This window comes from Kryptolebias marmoratus, linkage group LG14 (assembly GCF_001649575.2).
Source record: "Kryptolebias marmoratus isolate JLee-2015 linkage group LG14, ASM164957v2, whole genome shotgun sequence".
NCBI classification, from domain to species: Eukaryota; Metazoa; Chordata; class Actinopteri; order Cyprinodontiformes; family Rivulidae; genus Kryptolebias; species Kryptolebias marmoratus.
In genome coordinates, this window is record NC_051443.1 from 24197658 (window position 1) to 24217873 (window position 20216).

Genomic DNA, 20216 nt, shown 5'->3' on the forward strand with positions numbered 1-20216 from the left:
CTTCAGTCGCTGCTCCTGCACGCTCCCGGCGTTCTGATGTTAACAGGAAGTGACGTCACGTGTCTTCTTCCTGAGTTATTTGGGGTTATTTTGTATTCCACGCTACACAAACCCACAAAGAAGAGACTAGACCGCAGAAACGGTGGCGAATCGTTTCAGAAACAATAAATATTGGGTTAAAGTTGCGGGAAAGTTGCGATTTTGCGGGGTTTGCTTGATTTTGCGTTAATAGTTGCGATCGCAACATCGCGAAATCCTGGAGGGTCTGATTAAAGGTGTAAATTCAGACATTAAGGGTTGGGGGGACTTTAGGGCTTTAATATTTAAATCAACATTCAGTATTTTCCTCGGTTTTCTGTGGAGGTAAAGACTTGGAGCTCACCGGTGGGCCTGGTTGACCAGAGTGACCCGTCAGTCCCGTCAAACCCTGGAAAAAAACGTTAAGAAGCAAAGAAAAGGTCACAGACAAACATTACTCACAGCTTAAAAGGAACAAACTGCGTTAGTGCACGTTTCCTGCGTGTGTTTAACCTTGTTGCCTCTGGGTCCAGGTTTGCCCGTCCGTCCATCTTGTCCTCTGTTCCCCTTCAAGGACAGAACAGAAGCGGCTGAGCCTGATTATCAACTTTAACTCGATTTATGTTAATTATCTTCATCTGTGTGACGACCTCCCCCCCGGGCAGGACACTAAACCGCTAAAACACACGTCGTATCAGGGTCGCTACATGTTCACGTGTCAAACCTCGCGTTGCCACTGGATTTAAGAATCAGCGTGTGGGTGAGGAAACGACACAGCATAAAGATAATCAGCGCGCATTTCCACAGCTTTCAGATTTCAATTAGCAAAATCACAATGTTCTGGACGGACTTTAAGAACAAGAATATGAGCAATAAAGAACTAATATTTGCTCGTTGGGTTAACTGGTTCCTCTAAATTCTCATTAGGTGTGAGTGTGAATGGTTGTCTGTCTTTTTTGTCTCTATATGTCCCCCACCTCTTGCCTAATAACTGTTGGCACCAGGGGCCTCAAGTGCAAACGGCACGAAGGCACAAAAACATGGCATTCGGCCTTTTCAACGCAAAACATCAGATGTATCGAGAACAGGTGGCCTGCTTCAACACAAGATTCGTTCATTCTGATGAACAACATGGTTGGGAACAGACTAATAGCTGGTCTTGTATTTATAATAATTCTCCTGCTGACCATCCTGTCTTCATGGCTTCATAACTAGTGGTTCGAGTGAGTGACTTCCTCCTCTTGCGCGCAGCGCTAATGCCAGAGGATAGTCTGTAGTTTAAGCAAATTACTTCCTGTTTTTTAGTAGTTAAACTACATTATTAGAGCATTCTATTAAGCTCCTGAGTGTCTCTGTTTTTACAGCAGTTGTCGTTAAACACGTGTAAAGTTTGAAACACCTCAGCTTCACTTGACAGCATTGAGAGCTCTTGCGCTCGGCACTAATGCCGCTAGTTAAACTACATTTTCAGAGCCTTCTAACAAGCCCCTGTGTGTGTTCACAGCAGTTCCATCATTAAACACAAGCATAAAATTTCAAATATCTCAGCCTCACTTGACAGCTTCTCACACACTGTCCCTCCTCTTGCACTCGGCGCTAATGCCACAGGATAGTCAGCGATTCAAGTGAGTTACTTCCTGTTCTTTTTTACCAGTTTAACTACATTGTTAGAGCATTCTACTAAGCCCCCTGAGAAACAAGCGTAAAGTTTGACGCCCCGTAGCCTCACTTGGCAGCACCGAGACCTTCTCACGCACCGTCCCTGCTCTTGCGCTCGGCGCTAACGCCAGAGAACAGCGTGCTTCTATGCTCCTCTACCTCATTTATGAGCATCTTCAACACTGTGTAGACATGTTTTTGTACAAAGAAAATGGGTTTGCACTGTTTCATACATCTGGATCTTTCTGCCTCTACATGTTTTTTTGTTTTTTTATTTATTTATTTAAGCGTACGCCACGTTTCAGTAGGATATCCATGCTAGTCTTTGAACATGGGGTCCTCGCTCCGCAGAAACCTAAACAGGAACAAGCTGGGATTGGACCAGAGAGTTTCCTGATAAGTTTCTACTCTGGGAAAATCAAAAAGAAAAGGCCTGAAGGCATTTAAAGCCTGGATGTATGGCTGGACTCAAAGTGGAACTTGTCAGGAAATTTCAGGTGAAATAGTTTTAGGGGTTTTTGATTTGTTTTTGTGCATGGATAAAAAATTATCCCATGACGTATCGAGGGCAAACATTCAAAGTCAATTCACTTTCTGGGCACGTTTATGTCCCAAAATACAATTTTATGTTATCCTGAAGTTACTGAGCCAAGATTGTACAGTTTTCCCCACAATGAATATAAATGTTTCTCTTAATCGACATAAATTTGCAAAAATATTGCAATTACTCCCTCTATAAATTGGTGTCACTTCAAAGCTCATCTTGTCTACTGTTTGCCAAATTATTGTAAAACTTGTAATAAAATTTTTACTGCAAATCCAAATCAGGTCCTGGATTCCAGCTGTTTTTGGTTTCTTTTAGGAGCTCACAAAAATAATTTTTTTTACCAAATTCTAGTTGAATCACTGCTGATTGTTCCACATCTAATTTTTTCCTCTGGTTCATACAGTTCTTTTTTATCTCCAGTTTTTCCATTTCTTCTTATTAACTGATTAATCAGGAACAGAAAATTCCGGCTCCAGTCGTGTCAAACGGCTCTAATTTTGAATAATTTTTTTTTAATTTGATTTTTTTCCACCTTGACATGTTTGACGACAAGAAAAAAAAAAAAAAAAAAAAAAAAAAGACACATCAGCTTTGGCACCTTGATGTTTAAATCTGAAGTCTGGAACAAAATATAAAGTTTATCTTTAAAAAAAACTCAAATCCATACTGACCTTTGACCCCAGGCTGCCCTCTTTTCCCTGCGGGCCCGCCTCACCATCCGAGCCCTGCATCAGGAAGTATAAAATAAGTCTCGTTGTCTCGTTTCTCAACAAAAACCTTTGTTTTAACTCACATTGATCCGCTACATAAAAACATTTAATCCAGGTTTAATAAACTTCACCTCAGCTCCTCTGGAACCAGGGGGGCCACTGGCTCCTGGGAAACCCGTGGACCCGATGGGGCCCCCCTCCCCCTGGGGACCCCGAATGCCTGCTGCCCCCTGAAAACCCTGACAGACAAAAACATAAAATATAGATTATCCTTTCTACCAAAAGAAGAAAATGCCCATTACAGGATTCATTCACGTCTGAGGGGCCTTTTTAAACAAACACAGATCAGCCAGAACATTATGACCACTGTCACGTAACACAAACAAGAGCGGTGTCTTCTCGGGCAAAAAGAAAGCACATTTTTAAAATCATCTTACATGTTCTCAACGATATATTCTCAACAGTAAAAAGTTTATTTAAAAAAAACAACAGGTTCGTACTTTGTCTCCTTTAGATCCCGAATGCCCCTTGTCCCCATCAGGTCCTCTGTTGCCCTGTTAGAAGAAAAAAGAAAATTAGATGTAAGGTTAAAGCGACCAGATTTTAGAGCAGAAATGTCCGTAAATCAAAATGAAAGCGTACGGCGACTCCTGGAAAACCGACATGACCCCGTGTCCCTGGTCCACCCTGCAAACATGAACAGAAATAAACGAGTCGCGAGTCTTGAAATGAACTCTAAACCAATTTACGGACTACTAAAATATAATCTAACATTAAAGCTACTCATTTTACCTGATTATTATGAGATTAACTTGAATTTTATAACTACAGCTCATCAAAACTAACAGTGACTGTCAGTGAAACCAGCAGATGGCGCTGCTTTGCTTCAGACCGTTCTCCATCAGGTTATCTCATTTTGAATAAATTAACTGGAGCAGAAATGTTGCATTTGCTGATTTTCAAAGATTCAGCTGAATCTAACGAGAACAAATCGTGTATTTGTGACGAGCTGCTGGCAACAAAGTGACTAAATGTGAAATTTGAAATGGTTTCTTTGAAAAAAAACCCGGTCAGGCGTTTCTGCTGAACCTGAGTGAAAAAGCAGCCCAAAAACTTTGAGAGACCTTCAGAAAGCCTGAAGAACTGTCGATCCAGATGGCTTTAAAAGATTACAGGAACATCTGGCTGCCTGGGAGGAACGTCTAAAGGGTGACTCGAGGCTTTAGATCCCACGTGTCAAACTCAAGGCCCGCGGGCCAGATCCCGCCCTCTGTAACATTTCATCCGGACCCCAAGATAACATTTAGATTTCATCAGGTCCGGCCCTCTAGTCTTGATTCTTATTTTGCTTAAAACAACTGAGCCTAATTAGTGAAGTTTTCTCTTGACAGTGACTTAGAAGCCAACAATATATAGTTTTAATTTCTGTATGATCAGGTTTTTGTCTGTTTTAATGTTAAAAAATTAAGTTAAAAGCTGAGTGAGGCGTAAGAAATGACAGCTAATGATGAGCTTTTTGAAGTTTGATCTATTTGTCTGTGTTCATTAAAGTCTGTTTGCTCTAAATTCTGTATAATCTGTAACTGGGAAAAGGTCATTGATATTTCTATATGAACGATTTGACATAAAACATCTAAAACTAATTAATTTATGCAATTTTTAATAAATATTGATCGTGATTGGCCCTTGGCTAGGATCAGATTTTTAATTTTGGCCGCCTTGCGTCACTGGGTTTGACACCCCTGCTTTAGATTATTATAAATAAAGAGAATTTTATTTTGGAGAGATGTTAAAACGAAACTCACCATGGGTCCCTCAAAGCCCGGATCCCCTCGAGCTCCCATGGGTCCCACCGCCCCCTGGTATCAAACAGAAAATAAAAAGAAATTAGAAATATTCTCTGCTTTATATGCTTCTATTTTGTTGCTGTTGTGGACTTGGGCACAGTAAGCTCATGTTTAAACAACAAATGAAGGCATAATAGAGTAACGTGTCGTTATTACGCTAATGTTTAAAAAAAAACAACGAAATTCAAAACATATTTGTCAACTTACAGAATCTCCTTTAGGTCCAGGAGCTCCCAGCAGTCCTGAATGTCCCTGTTCAGATGCACAGACCAGATTTAACTTCCCGCCTTTCACCGACAGCAACGTAATCGAAGCAGCAACCCTTGATTGAAACTGTACTCACCTGGGGCCCTCTTTGTCCTGGAGGTCCCATCTGTCCCTCTAAACCTGGAGGCCCCTAGTTGAAAAAAATAAAAAGATAAAGTCAACACATTTCATGTCAAACACCGACTCCGTATAATACCCGTGGCTCAGACATAAACAAAGTTTATACCCGAGGACCGTGGGGGCCAACGCTGCCAGCTGGTCCCATGTCCCCCTGAAACAAGGAGGTGAAAAACAAACTGGTTTGAAACACTTGAGGACCTGCTGAAGAGCAGAGAAACATCTAAAACATGCAGGACGGTGGCCCTCCAGGACCAGGATTGGACACCACCGATCTAGACTTCTTTTCTTTGTATGTGTATATGAAAGGAACTGGGCCAGACATACAGCCTTGAGGTACACCATAACTAACTGAGGGCATGCATTTTCCTAATATAATCACAAAACAAGGATTTAAAAGCTTTTAAATCCACCCTAAATTCTTTAAAACGGTCAAAATTATTTCTAGTTGTAGGTTTTGTGCAATTGTTTGGTTTTTATTTAAGAACGGGAGGAAACAAATAACAATTACGTACAAGATTGGTCTTTTTATCACATATAATTTAAATATGATAAATACTTGAGTTGTAATAGTACCCTGGAGCCATTAACTCCTTTAGCGCCAACTTGTCCAGTCACACCTGGTGCTCCCTGTAACACATGTGAACATATGAACATACACTTTATAGTACACAAAACACAACATTTGAGACAAAAATGTCCACCTTACCGGCAGTCCTGGAGGACCAGGGGGGCCGTCGAGTCCATTTTCTCCCTGGTTACAGGAAAGAGACAAAAGTCAACTTCTTAATTTTTTATTAGTTCAGACTCTCAAATAGTAAATAAAGAATTTATCTTAATGGCATAATTTTATCTTACCATAAATATTAAAGCCTTTTTGATTTGCACTAAAGGATTATTGATATTTAGATGCTGTCTCGGTAAGATCATTTTCAGTGCAACTTTGGTTTGAATAGATTTTTGGAAATGTCCTGTGCCTCGATGTTTCTTACTCACATCAGGTCCAATAGGTCCCTCTAACCCGGAGCCACCTCGGATCCCCTGGGGCCCCTACAAAGAAGATTAAAGATGACAACACGAGTAGCTGTTAGCTTAGCAACTTTTAGGTTAGAAGCTGTTATCTTAACTGTGAGCAGTTGTTAGCTTGACTTTGAACAGCTGTTAGCTTAGCAACTGTTAGGTTAGCAGCTGTTAGCTTGACTCTGAGCTGCTGTTAGCTTAACTATAAGAAGCTTTTAGCTTAGCAACTGTGAGGTTATCAGCTGTTAGCTTAACTATGAGCCGTTGTTAGTTTGTCAATGAGCAGCTGTTAACTTGACTCTGAGCTGCTATTAGCTTAACTATGAGCAGCTTTTAGCTTAGCAACTGTGAGGTTAGCCGCTGTTAGCTTGACTATGAACAACTGTTAGCTTGACTATGAACAACTGTTAGCTTGACTATGAACAACTGTTAGCCTAAGTCCTCCATGATAATTTACCCCGATTCCAAAACTGAGATCACTCAGATTGCTGCTCATTTCGTTACCTGACTGCTCATCATAACATCAATTACAAACAAACAAACAAACAATTAAATAAATAAATTAAACGGCACAAAAACCACTCACTGGTGGTCCAAAAAGACCAGGTGGACCAGGTAAACCAGTTGGGCCCTAAAAGAAAAAAACAAAGGAACACAACTATTGCAAAAATATCTGTGGTAAGAAAACAAGTTATTTCCTGTTTTTATTTTTTTAAGTCATTTACATCATCATCATAATACACTAAACAGCCAAAACATTATGACCACCTGCTGAAGAGGCTGTCGGTTGTGTGGCTGAATATTCTGTAACCAAATCCTGTAAGTTATAAACTGATACTCTGCTGTTTACTCATAATTTTCCCTTTTCTTTGATCACCATTCATGAATAACAGGAGCTCCCAGCATGCCTCAATCTTACTGAGCCCTCCTATCTTAAACAACATTAACATTTGAGGGACTTACTCATGACCTCACATGAGATCCTGCAAAGATTTTGGTCAACTTTGCACTTTAGAATAGAAGGCCACAAAGAGCTAATACGCTATCAACGAGAAAAAAACAAAACAATGTTAACACGAAAGAAAAATAAATGTATGAAAGACTACCTTCTCACCAGGTTCACCAGTTTCCCCTCTTGGACCCCGGAAGCCAATGAGACCCTGAGGAAGTAAAAAAAAAAAAAAAAGACAACTTTTAAGATTAATATTAACCCTTTTCTTTGCTTTAAGGACCTTATCAAAGAAAACAGCAAATCTCTTCGGAGCATTATATCATAATTTGTGCCCAAATTAACGGGTTACAGAATGTTTTTCACGTTTAAATGCTGCATGATAAACATATTTGCAGGTTGCAGGTCTTTAAAACTGATATTCACCTTTTCTGTAATGACTAATTTGTCTTATCACCACCTTGGGGCTCCATATCGTCACTTATTTGAAATTTGAGTTAATTAATTCACATTTTTTCAGTATAAATCTCAGTTTAATCAGCTCTGGATTGCCTAAAACTCCTAAAAAGTTGCACATTTGTGAGATTTAACTGCCTCGTTAAATTACATTTAGACGTTTTCTCTTAATAAAAATAATGAGAATCATTGTTGATTAAGAAACGAGTTGTCAGGGGGGTTTAAAAGACGTAAGATTACATGTCCGCATTAAAAAACTCACCTCTTACTTTAACATCTAGTGGTTGTTTAGGATTATATATGAACTTTATTTTACTGTTGAGCAACAAAAAAGGCTTCAACGTTCAGTTTTTCAGCTCAGAGTAAATCTGTTACGATTTAAGGATTGATACTGACACTAAACTACGAACTATTTTTAATTATTATTAATTTGATAAGATGTTCTTTTTATTAACATTGATTTACAGATTGTTTAGCTAACAAGGTGAGCTGTTCGTGTTTTAAAACAACTTTTTGTAATAAATTTCCCATAAATAAGCAGCGTTAGTCAGAATAGAAATCTGCAAACCCAGACTGAAAGATGACAAGATTGTGGATGTAATATTTATCTGCTTTTGGCTGCATCTATGTATAATTTAACAATAAATCAAACACGTAAAAGTCTCCTTGTCTTATTTTAAACATCGTAGTTGTGTTGCTTTATACTTACCTCATCACCTTTCTCTCCTTTGGGCCCTCGCTCCCCTCTGTACCCCCACATGCCCTGAGGAGAAGTTTACAGACACAAAAAATGACTTTTTTAATATTTTGCATGCATGTTCTTTGAGCTGTTTAATAAAGAAAAAGCTCACATGCGTTCCAGGAAGACCAGGCGACCCAGGCTGACCGTCCTCTCCGTCTGTGCCGTCTCTCCCCGGGGTCCCAGCTCGTCCTGGGGGACCTCTGGGGCCCGGATCCCCCTGTGGGACAACACACATCAGTAACAATAAAACCTAAAATCTGCTGTTTTTTTGCAGGCCTCCGGTTGGGAAACCAAAACTGCTTCAGGTGAAACGTCTGAAGGTGTCCAATCGTGAAAACATTCCCGAACCATTCTGAAAAAGGGCGTCGGGGAACATCGTTGTCTCGAGGCAGTGGTGTCCAGTCCTGGTCCAGGAGGGCACCATTCTGCAGGTTTTAGATGTTTCTCAGCTTCCTCATCTGATTTAAATGATTGAGTGATTAACAGGCTTCTGCAGAACCTGGAGATCCGCTAAAGAGCAGAGGAACATCTAAAACCTGCAGGATGGCGGCCCTCCAGGACCAGGACTGGACACCATTGTCCAGCTGTGCTCCACTTCTTTGGTTTTCTTCCAATAATCCATCCTGCAGCTTTTTCTTCACCAACTGAAGGCAACGTGGGCTTCTTCTTTAAAATAAAACATGATCCAGAGTGAATCCACCATCCAGCAGCCAATCATCAGAGCTCAGTATTGGAGAAACCAACCAAGATCCATTGGTGGTCAGGGGGTCAGAGGTGTCTGTTTTTTCATCCGAACACTTCTCTGCGGTCGGGTCATCGAGACAGGTCCAGGAGGGACACCCAGACCTCCTTCTCCAGCTCCTCCTGGAGGATCTGAGATGTTCCCAGACCAGAGAGGATCCAGAGTCCCTCCACTGAGTTGAGGAGGAGCAGCGATTCTACAGATGACGGCGCTCCTCGTTCGATTGTTGCTCCCAGAAAGAGTGGAGAGCCAAAAGTCTGCTACAGTCCAGGAAAGTTCGATCATCTACAGCAGTGGTCTCCAATCCTGGTCCTGGAGGGCCACCATCCTGCATGTTTTACTTGTTCCTCTGCTCCAACACACCTAATCTGAATCAGTGTCATTAACAGGCTTCTGCAGAACATGAAGAGGTGATTTAACCTCTGAACCAGGTGTGTTGGAGCAGAGAAGCAAGGAAAACATGCAGGATAATGGAACTGGAGGACCAGGATTGGAGACCCCTGATCTACAGGAAACGTGCATATGAGTCATGTCCAGTTTATTTTCCAGGTGTAATTTTAACCAGGTGTCCAAACAAAGAGATGTCTTGTCCATATTTGGGTTTTACAATCTCTAAAGCTGAGGAAGCTCATTTCAGCTGCTTGCATCCTGGATCTCATGATCCATTTGAGATGATCGCAGGTGAGGGTTGGAGCACAGATGGACCAATAAATCAGGAGTTTCGCCTTCCAGCTCGGTTCCTTCTTCGCCACGACAGACTGCCTTAACCCCACCAATGAGCTCGACCATTTCTGAGATCCTCTGAATGAGTCCCCTCGCTGTCGCAGCTGTCATTTAGCTCATAATTATCACACAGCGCGCTGACAGGTAGCGTGAGGCAACAGGCATTATTCCATCCTTTACGGAACGCTACTTTTATTCACTTAAATGTTTAATAATGATTAAACGTACCATTTCTCCTGGCATCCCTGGTCGGCCTCGTTCGCCGGGCTCTCCAGGTGGCCCCTGAGAGACAAGATCATAAAAAATGAACGCGCCCGCGTCCGTCTCCGGTTTGAAACTTTAAACGGCGCTCACGCCTGACCTGTGCGCCAGGCCCGCCCATCTCTCCAGGTGGTCCTGCAGGTCCTTCCTTAGTCTGCAAGCTCACAAAAAAGAGACGAGCCTCAAAGTTCACAGGAGCTAAAACAAAAACAACAAAAAAAAAAAAAAAAAAAAAAAAAAAAAAAAAAAAACTGCGTCCAAGCGAAGAAAAAGGGACGTTAAATGTCACAGCGTACTTACAGGCCATCCGGCTGAGAGGAACTGGTAGAAACCCGTTTGCTAAAGAAATAAAAAAAAAAAGTTTAAATTTTAGGCATAAAACTACCGTAATTTCCGGACTATAAGCCGCTACTTTTTGTCCAAGCTTTGAACCCTGCGGCTTATAGTCCGGCGCGGCTTTTCTCTGGATTTTTCATGATTTCCGTGATATCGTAAGAGGATTCGTTTTGGTTTGTTCCGCATTCATACGGCACTACTTTGCCTGGCGGAAGGACATGTGATCAGACACACAGTCACAGGGGGAGAAGAGTGACGTGTTGGTCACATGTCCGTCCGCCAGACAAAGTAGTGCCGTACGAATTAACGCTTTGGTGATTTTGGTGCGCAGGAAGAAGACAAAGATGGCGATGAATGACCGACTTTTCTTCTTGTTGAAGCCGTGTTCCTGCACCTTAGTCCAAAAGGTAGGCCGATTATATTTTTCTGGTTGTCATACAGAACATTTGTTGCTCGTTTAAACAGCACAGTACATGTTTCGTACTTTTAATTAACGGTACTCGCACATATATGTAAAAAGTTACGCAAATATGTACGGGTAACTTGTTTTTCAAAATGTTAATAAAAAGGATGTGTTCTCAAACAGCCATCTCTTTCCTGACAATCCTCTTTGTTTATGTTCTCTTACATATGGGAATTAAACATTAAAGCACCTGCAGCTTTTAGTCCGGTGCGGCTAATGTAGGAACATGAGGATTTTCCCCTAATTTTAGCTTGTGGGGCTAATATTCAGGTCCGGAAAATACGGTACACAAAAATGGTCTCTTTCAGAGTGAACGTAAATGTGAGGAAGACTCTTCAACTTCCACCCAATATCAAGACCTGCAGGGCTGAAGACTTATTTCTGTCATCTTTGAAGACAGGAAGCCTCCAGCTAGCATGGCTAACTCGGAGGAAAGTTTCTTCTTACATAAATTACAACTTAAAGGCTAAAAGGAGGCGTGAAAAGTAAGCTATCTGCCCTGAGGATCGGAGGTTTGTACAGTTTAATATTTAAGGGAACATGATGAGAAAGTCTCCAAGGTGAAAATAAATATTTGAGCCACTAATTAAATCAGTTTACTGCGTTTTTATGAAAGCAGACAACAAAGGCAGTTAAACGGGACGGAAGTTCAGACCGAAACTTTAGGTTTAACGCATCAGAAGCACGCGAGGTCGATCAGACGACGCTGTCGCTGCTTCGCCGTCTGCCGTGACCGACAGGAAGCAGAGAAATGTAATATCTAAAGCTCTCTTCGTCTAAACAAAGCAAGAAGGATTCGTTTAGGTGAGACTGAAGACCCGCCGGGTGAAAAGCTTTGACAACAGCGATGGATGTACGGCAAGCCAAATAGGTCATTTATTTGCCTCTGTATGGCAAGTCAAATAGGTACATAATTCATCTGCGTTGAAACACTTTCTGACATCTAATAACGTCTGTTTTATTTGCTTTATGTGTTATTTTCTTTTCAGTTTTGGAGTTTCTCGTGCTTTTATTTTGACAGCAGCCTGCAGGACACCGTTTACAGCTCAGATTAGGAAACCCACCTGGAAAGCGGCCCATTCCTCGGCGGTGTTCCTAAACAAGTAAAACGACGGCAAACCCGGGGGTCCCGGAGGTCCCGGCTCCCCCGTTTGTCCTCGTCTCCCTTCGGGGCCCATCACACCCTGAGGACGACAAAACGGAAGCCGTAAATCTGTAACAACTGGGAGGATAAAATCTATATTTGAATGGGGAAATGGGTTTCTGTTACCTGATCTCCTTTAAATCCAGGAGGACCGGAATCACCAGGACAGCCCTGCAGAGACAGCAACTTCAAATCAGTCTCAAAATGACAGAATATTATTGACTAATTAAAGGTATATTTCATCGACAAATCTTAACACACAAAGAAAATCTTATTTTTCACAACATTAACAAGCAGTAAGGCTGTAAAATCATGATGGGTTATATTGAACAATAGTTGTTGATTCAAGATTTGAATCTTTCCATTTGTTGCTTCATGAAGGATTTAAATAAAACAGAAAAACAAATTATTTAATATTCTTTTTGCTTTGTAACAGCAGTTCAGTTCAGTCATGATTTTGTTTATAGATCAAATAATCGATGCAGAAAGTTGTAGTTTTAAAGGGCTTTCTTTTTATTTTTTACAACTTTTACTGCTTCTGTATGGATTCACAACTTCACCAAAATGATAAAAAAAAAGGTTTTGGTGAATTTGGAAACTTGTTTTAAGCAGAAGTAGGCCGATTAAATGAATGAACGATAAATCAGCCAATTTCTGCGGATATCAGCCCGATTCAAGATGGCTGCCACAGCAAACACAACAATGGCTACAACTTTGTCAGTTTTACAGACAAAGTAAAATTTGATGTGACTCATTCCCAACATATACTCTGAACAATAACAGATTGCATGAAATATTTAATTGTTTTTAATCAACTTTAGTACGGCTGCAACTCAGATATTGAGATAAAATTTAGCGTTTGTAGCTAAGAGAGCTAATTCAAACATATCAGACAAAAAAATAGAAATCAGCATCACAGAAAACCCTCAAATCTGTCAAGTTTTAAATGTTTTAAGCTCAAAAATAGAATATTTGCTGTGGCTGAGTTAAATAACGCGAAAAGCTTCAGATCTAACACAAAACGAGGGAAGAGAAACCAACAGGGGGAACTTTATCCCCCGTGTTTCTGCGGGACTCCAGATATTCGCAGCCAGATGTGCAGTCTGCTGCTAGTTCCGTCCAACCAAGAGCCGAACCCACCAGGTTTTACTCCTCTAAACAGATCAACGATGTTCTAACAGGTTCCTCGATGTTCTCACGTGACAGCATCGAAGGAACGTAGAACCACAGAGGTCAGCCAAAGAACAACAACCGCTCAGAAACAAAAAACGGCAGAAAACATCCGTCCAGGTTTTTAGGCGCTGAGAAAAGATCTGCTGAAATATTCCGTGGAAGCTAAAACCGAGCTGCTAAAGCTGAAAGAAGCAGGCACCAGCTGAGAGCTAAAAGGACCGAACAGCAGCTAAAAATTAAACGAAGCAAAACCACAGCGAGAAGCTAAAAGTACGACAATTCTAGCAAAAAGATAAAAGACTAAATAAAAGCAGCAAGTCAGCTAGAAGCTAAAAGTAACAAAAGTCCAACTATAAACTAAATAGCAAACGATACCAGCAGCTAAAGGCTAATTGGAAGTTCAAAAAAGGCAGCTAAAAGTTGTAACGCTGAAGCAGACTTGAAAGAGATCTCGATGTAATTCTAGTAGGGAAATATTTATAAATATAATTAAATTAAACGAGTATAAAAGTCTAAAAGTTACAAAAAATCAAAAGTCACTGAATGAGCTAGAAGTTTTGATGTACGAACAGCTAAAGTAAAGTATGTAGAAGTGGTAAGACTGCAAAAAAAATGTATAAAAAAAAGGTTAATAATAGTAATTAAGATTATTTGGTTAATTAAGAAATCTGATCATCGTTCCCGGCAGTAAGACATGTAGTGTTTATTGATGCTAATTTTTCTGTCCAGCTACTAACTAATAATAAAGTTTACACCCCTACCCCAGCTCTGAGTTGGTTCAGTCCAACTCAGCGACACCATTAGCCGTTAGCCGCTAACCGGCTAACTGGTGAGTCAGACAGGATTCATTGTCGCTGCTCTCAGGGGGACACAGATCCAGACTCCAAGACTTTCCAAACCACATGAAATTTAAATAATTGTTCAAATTAAATCTCCCAGCTGTAAATCTTTAAGTCCTTTTTTTTTTTTACTAATTAAATGAATTCCCAACATATTGGCGAGCCAGTCAGAGGGAGAGGCCGTAGAAACCTAACGTCAAAACATGTGCATCAAATAAAAGAAAAAGTCACCGAAGCGGACTTACATCCGGTCCTGGAGGGCCCATTCTGCCAGGTGGACCTCTCTGGACCCTGTACGTTTTCCCATCTGAGCCCAGAACCAGGTCTCCGTCTCTGGACACGGTGGTTACAACCCAAGGACGTCCTCTGTCCGGTTGAACGTCTCTGCCTCCCTTTGTGGTTCTACGATCCAAAGTGGTCCAACGGGGTGCCGGTGAAATGGTCCTGGTCTCTGAGTCCAAGTCTTCTCTTAGCTTGTTGGACTCTGTGGACGTTCTGGGACTTGAGGGGATCTTGGGAAGCGGAAGAAACCCCGGCGAGGGCTTCTTCGGGGAACCTCCAACGTCCAAGTCGATGATGTCATCTGAGGGTTTTTGGGGGAAGAGGGAGGAAGTCCTAGAATCGGTCTTCTTCTCTGTCGTGACGTTCTCGTCCACTCTTTTAGACAAAACGTCAGGTTTGCCCTTCTGGCTTCCCTCAAGCCCGTTTCTGGAAGGTTTCCACTGAGGGTTCACTTGTCCGCCATGTTGGAAGACGGGATCCAACAAGTCCATGTCCTCGTCGATCACGAAGACGTCTCCGCGACCGACCGAGCCTTTTCGGTCCGGTCTGGACAGGATTGTCCCGTCCCCTCTGGAGCCCCCTGGACGCAGGAACTCATCCTGTCAAGAAAAAACAAAACAAAACAAGAATTAGGACTCTGAGCCTGTTTCTCCGCCACTGACAGCAGTTTTCTGGTTTGTATTGTGGTCTGATGATAATCGCCGCATGTGGTGTGGAATCACTTCTTATTTGGACTCAAAACGCTGACAGAAACATCCCAAATGCTACAACCAGGCAAACCAAAACCAGATTAAAAATACCAGAGAAGCAACATCTACATATAGGTTAGCAAGACACCATTCTTTTCTAAAACCCCCGGCTTTGTCACCTGCAGCAGGTGAACACAGACCAACAGGTAACACCAAAGTTTTCATCAAAGATTGTGGAGGAATTGTTAAGTTGTTCTTGCCAAGAACTTCTCAGAATAATGTGTGAAAACAGGGTGTAGGTCCGGGGTGGAGTGTGTTAGGTCCGGGTCGAGTTGACCCGGCTGTCCAGGCTGGTTTCCTTTAAGTGTCGTAGGAGTTATGCAATTGGTCAGAAACATGCAATACACACCAATGTATTTTGTCTGTATAAATAAGCCCAAATCTCAAAGATTCTTTGGGATTTCTGGGGTATTTCTGAAGATGATGAGTTGTTGACGGCAGCCGAAAAACAACAAACGCTCAGAAAGCTGCAAAAACCAAAACGACAGGCTGGCAAGAAAACTTCCGTCCAGGTTTTTAGGCGCTGAGAAAGATTTGCTGAAATATTCTGTGGAAGCTAAAACCGAGCTGCTAAAGCTGAAAGAAGCAGGCAGTAGCTAAGAGCTAAAAGGACCGTGTCATGAACTGGGGTGAAGGAGGCGAACCCTGAGCGCAGACTCATGTTGGTAAAAAACTAAATTTATTTTGAAATAAGAGGCAAACCCAAAACAAAGGCTGACGTGGCAGCAAAATCTAAACTAAATTCAAAAAAACATTAACTAACTAAACTAAACCTGAACAGACCTGAGTGACAAGAGAAACCACTGGGAGACGAGAAGGCACGAGCAAACGGAAGGATGGCACATCAGGGAGGCAAAGAATGACAATGAACCAGCAGCTAGTGAGAGAAGTGACCGGGTTTTTAAAGGCAGAGGGTGATTAGTGGAAGTGGGCACAGGTGAGATGATTAAGGAGCTAGAGGCAGGGGTAGATGGGTGAGAATGGGGAAGAGAGAGAGAGTGACTGAGGAAAAGTGAATGTTGGCTGAGGCACAGGGAAGAGACAAAACACAAACAATAAACTATAACTGAAACATGAAGACAAAACATAATTCCAAAACTCAGATTCTAACAGAACGAAGACCGGCTAAAAATTAAACGAAGCAAAACCACAGCTAGAAGCTGAAAGTGCGGCAAGGCTAGCGAAAAGATAAAAATTTGAGTTGTGTCAATAAATCCCCCGTGTATTGGCTGAAATGAGAAACGAGTCCCTGTCTATCATTTTGGTGTGAGAAATACATTTTTTCACCAACAAGATGAGCAGCCTTTAGCTACACCGAATCTGAGTTATTTCTAACCATTTTAGTGTCTTCTAAGTCATTAGCCAACGCAGAGATGACTGTAACTCAGTCACTTTTACAGATATTAAGCTAAAGTTTGGTGGCAGTAGCTGAGAGTCGTCTGCAACACCAACTCGAACGTGACATCTCGCGTCCCTTCAAACTCCACTGGCCCTTTAATTCGTTCACGGTGTTTGCATTGTGAAAAGTCTAAAACGTAATCTCAGACTCAGACTATTTCAGCTAAATATAGCCAAATAAATAAATAAAATCACGTAAATGTTGGCAAACAAAATGGGTCAGAAAGCAGGACTGTAAAATGTTTGTTTTACAGACGGGGCTCATTGGCTCCACGAACACACACGTCACTGAAAACCTTCTGTTCGTGTAAGAAACGGGAAACAGACCGAACCAATTTAATACTTCGCTACGATTTGTTCAGCTGCAGATTGAAGCCAAAAGCTTCGACCTTTCGCGCTGAAGCATTGTTAGGATACGAAGACTCCCGCCTGCGGTTCCAGAGGCCATGAGAAGACGGGGAAATGTAAACACTGAATCGGGACATGTTGACGCTTGCAGCTTATCGTAGCTCAGACGGTAAAAGCCCCTCTGACATCATGCACACCATATTTTCTATTTTAGGTCTTTCAGCTCCGGGTCATTTTTAAACAGATATAATTCACTTCATTTGGGGGAAAAAAAAAAAACAAAACAAAACCCAAAAGGACTAAAAGCACTCAGAGAGCTAAAAGACAGTCCGATCCGGATCATGATCTGGATCAGAACCAGAATTTAACACCAACATTTCATCCAAATCTATTTGTCAATATTTTCCTGATCAGACAGACAAACTAACGGACGCAACCGGAAACTAAAGGGTCACATGTAGGAGCAGAGACGAGGTTTTTAATAAAAGGGTCACCTGTGACCTGTGACCTTTGACTCCACGAACCTTGAAATCAACAGCCATCGTCTTTGACCCCTGAGGCGTCCAGCTGAGGTTTAATTTTCTCGTTTCGTGGTTCCATAGTTAGAGCGCAAGGTCATCTCAGACCTTGACCTTTCACCCCGCCACCTTGAAATCAATGGTGATCAGCCTTGGCCTAAGAGGTGTCCAGCTGCAGAGTTAGAGCACAAGCTCATCTTTGACCTTTGATCGTATCGCCACCAGAATCTAACCCCTCGTTCCTGTATACATGTTTGACATTTGACAGAGAGACACACAGAGACAAACAAACAGACAGAGAGACAGACAGACAGACAGAGACAGACAGACAGAGACAGAGAGACAGACAAACAGACAGACAGACAGAGACAGAGAGACAGACAAACAGACAGACAGACAGACAGACAGAGAGAGAGACGGACAGACGGACAGACAGACAGACGGACAAAGAGACAGACAGATGGAGACAGACGGACAGACAGACAGACAGACAGAGAGACGGACAGAGAGATGGACAGATGGACAGACAGACAGACAGACAGACAGAGACAGACGGACAGAGAGAGACAGACAGACAGACCGAGAGACAGACAGACAGACAGAGACAGACAGAGACAGACAGACAGACAGACAGACAGACAGACAGACAGAGAGACAGACAGACCGACAGACAGACAGATGGACAAACAAACAGACGGACAGACAGATCTTTCTGTGGAAAGGTTATGAGAAATTAGTATCTTATCTGCTTCTTTGAACAACCTCCTTTTGGAGAACAGAGTTTAATTCTGACCAGACCTCTGAAAACTTGAACATCAAAGCTCGTCAATCCTGTCATGATTTAAATATTTCTCCAAATTAAGGAGACATCTGCAGCAGGTAAGATGTTAACTGTTCAAAGCCACCTTAAGATGTTTTCAAACTCCTTATCAAAGCAACAAAAATGAACAAATAATGTTTTCTGTCATGACTTTTTAGTCTGATGATTGTTCACAGACAAATTCAAATTAAAAGCTTAATAAGTTTTGAACTCTTTGAGGTAAACACATTTGGGGACAAAAGACTGGGTACAAATATTGACGTTTAAACCACGCGAAAGGCAGAAAATGATAAGTATGACATTTATTCCAGTGGATTTATAAACCTTAGCATGTTTTACATCCTTGACGGCACCTCTGATGTCATTTTTCAAAGTAAAAGCCCATCCCGCGGGGACTCGGCTGTTTTAATCCATCACTTCAAACTGATTTATTCCCGGCAGATCTGCTGCTCGGCTGACAGGTGGACGTGAACCTACTGAGCAGATCGGCTCCACGAGGCGTTTACGAGCTCTCCATTTAGAGAGGATTTAAAATAAATAACTCCTGTTGGGTCTTTTACTAAATTATGTGTGGAGGACAGTAAACAGGGCAGGTGCTGACAGGGAACACCTGGGCTGTGGATTAATGGTTACCGCGTCTCCTCGGGAGGCTCACTGTAGATTCATCACTCATACGGCCGTCGGTACAGACTGACGAAGGAGCTGCAGGCTGGAGTGAGCTCATCCCCACACACACACACACACACACACAGACAATGCTCCGACAAAAGGTCGATCAAATGGCAAAGCTCCATAAATCTCCGAGACTCAGGTATGCAGAAGCACTCAGACCCGCCGAGTCTTGCAAACCACGGGGAGAGGGTTTTGGATGGCGGAGTCCGCGACAACAATCGACTCGGCGCAACAGGAAGGAACGCCTCGAGAAGAGCAAAAAGACGCAGAAACAAACAAGCGATCAGTTACCCAAAAGTTAACCTCGGGACCCCGGTGTGGGTCATAAAACATGAACAAATAATCACTGTTAAGGTCATATTTTTGACATAATTGCTGCAAAATATAAATGCAACAATAATAACTAACAAAACGAGCATCATAGCAGTTAGGGTGGAGGCGTTGTCGTGGGTCAGAAGCTGAAAACTTTTCGAACCCGAGCTCCAGAGAAGGATAAAGAAGGCCTAATGTCACCTCGAAGGAATGCATGTAATCTAAAGTCGGACCTTGAGAACGATCGGCGCGACCTGTTAGCGCTCAGACCACGCGTTGAGGACGACTCCGAGCTACGACCACGCCGGACTTCAGCTCGGCGTCAGTTAAGTTAACGGACGATTGTTAACGATGTTTAGCTGCAGCAGCCGCTTCATTTGGAGCAGATCCAAAAGGGCGGACGTCCAGTTATTCGTTCCTGAGAAGTTTCCTTAAAGATCCGTGCAGCGGCTCATGAGATGTTTTGGGCGATAACGAACCTCACGTACTGCAGGGGCGGAGCTAGAGGGGAGGCCGGGGGGGCTGACATCTGATTGCCCCCCCCCCAAGTGCCCCCCAGATGATTGACATGTCACGACACCCGGTCATTCTTGTACAGTAGGTGGCACTATGTACCAAAATGGGTTGAAATCCACCCAAATAGGGAAAGAAGAATAAAAAAAATATGCAACTCTTAGAATTGCTCAGTAACTAGTTACATTTCCTCAGTTACATTTACTTGACTAACTTTATATGGGGTTTAAAAAACCCATATACCCAATCTATTTTATAATCTATTGTTAAAAATATATTCTTACATTTGGGATGCAAAACCTCATGCTTTGCTAAAGAAACTTCAATCAATTTGGAATGAAAACCAACAAAATCTCACCTGGTGACACAGAGCTTTTCAGAGTTTGCAGCTTGCAGATTTGAAAAAAAAATGCACATATAGCATCTATGAAATAACAGTTTCCATAATATACAGGTGCTGGTCATAAAATTAGAATATCATGAAAAAGTAGATTGATTTCAGTAATTCCATTTAAAAAGTGAAACTTGTATATTATATTCATACATTACATACAAACTCATATATTTCAAATGTTTATTTCGTTTAATTTT

At 41.9% G+C, this 20216-nt stretch overlaps 1 protein-coding gene across 4 annotated transcripts in view; it reads right to left on the minus strand.

Annotated features, from left to right (window-relative positions):
• Positions 1–20216, minus strand: part of si:ch211-196i2.1 (collagen alpha-1(I) chain) — an 81043-nt gene that overhangs the window by 26574 nt on the left and 34253 nt on the right. For 3 of the 4 annotated variants that reach the window (XR_005234056.1, XM_017425492.3, XM_025007894.2), the window contains 23 exons: positions 14259–14894; positions 12128–12172; positions 11922–12041; positions 10359–10397; positions 10159–10212; positions 10026–10079; positions 8442–8549; positions 8300–8353; positions 7292–7345; positions 6772–6816; positions 6162–6215; positions 5875–5919; positions 5742–5795; positions 5275–5319; positions 5125–5178; positions 4989–5033; positions 4740–4793; positions 3577–3621; positions 3435–3488; positions 3066–3173; positions 2896–2949; positions 532–585; positions 383–427 (listed from right to left, as the gene is read on the minus strand). Coding sequence is in view for 3 of the 4 variants with exons in the window: in XM_017425492.3 (XP_017280981.1) it covers positions 383–427; positions 532–585; positions 2896–2949; positions 3066–3173; positions 3435–3488; positions 3577–3621; positions 4740–4793; positions 4989–5033; positions 5125–5178; positions 5275–5319; positions 5742–5795; positions 5875–5919; positions 6162–6215; positions 6772–6816; positions 7292–7345; positions 8300–8353; positions 8442–8549; positions 10026–10079; positions 10159–10212; positions 10359–10397; positions 11922–12041; positions 12128–12172; positions 14259–14894 (1920 nt within the window). In the remaining variant the exon portion in view is untranslated. The remainder of the gene's footprint in view (positions 1–382; positions 428–531; positions 586–2895; positions 2950–3065; positions 3174–3434; positions 3489–3576; positions 3622–4739; positions 4794–4988; positions 5034–5124; positions 5179–5274; positions 5320–5741; positions 5796–5874; positions 5920–6161; positions 6216–6771; positions 6817–7291; positions 7346–8299; positions 8354–8441; positions 8550–10025; positions 10080–10158; positions 10213–10358; positions 10398–11921; positions 12042–12127; positions 12173–14258; positions 14895–20216) is intronic. The other variant, XM_037979605.1, reaches the window with a different exon arrangement.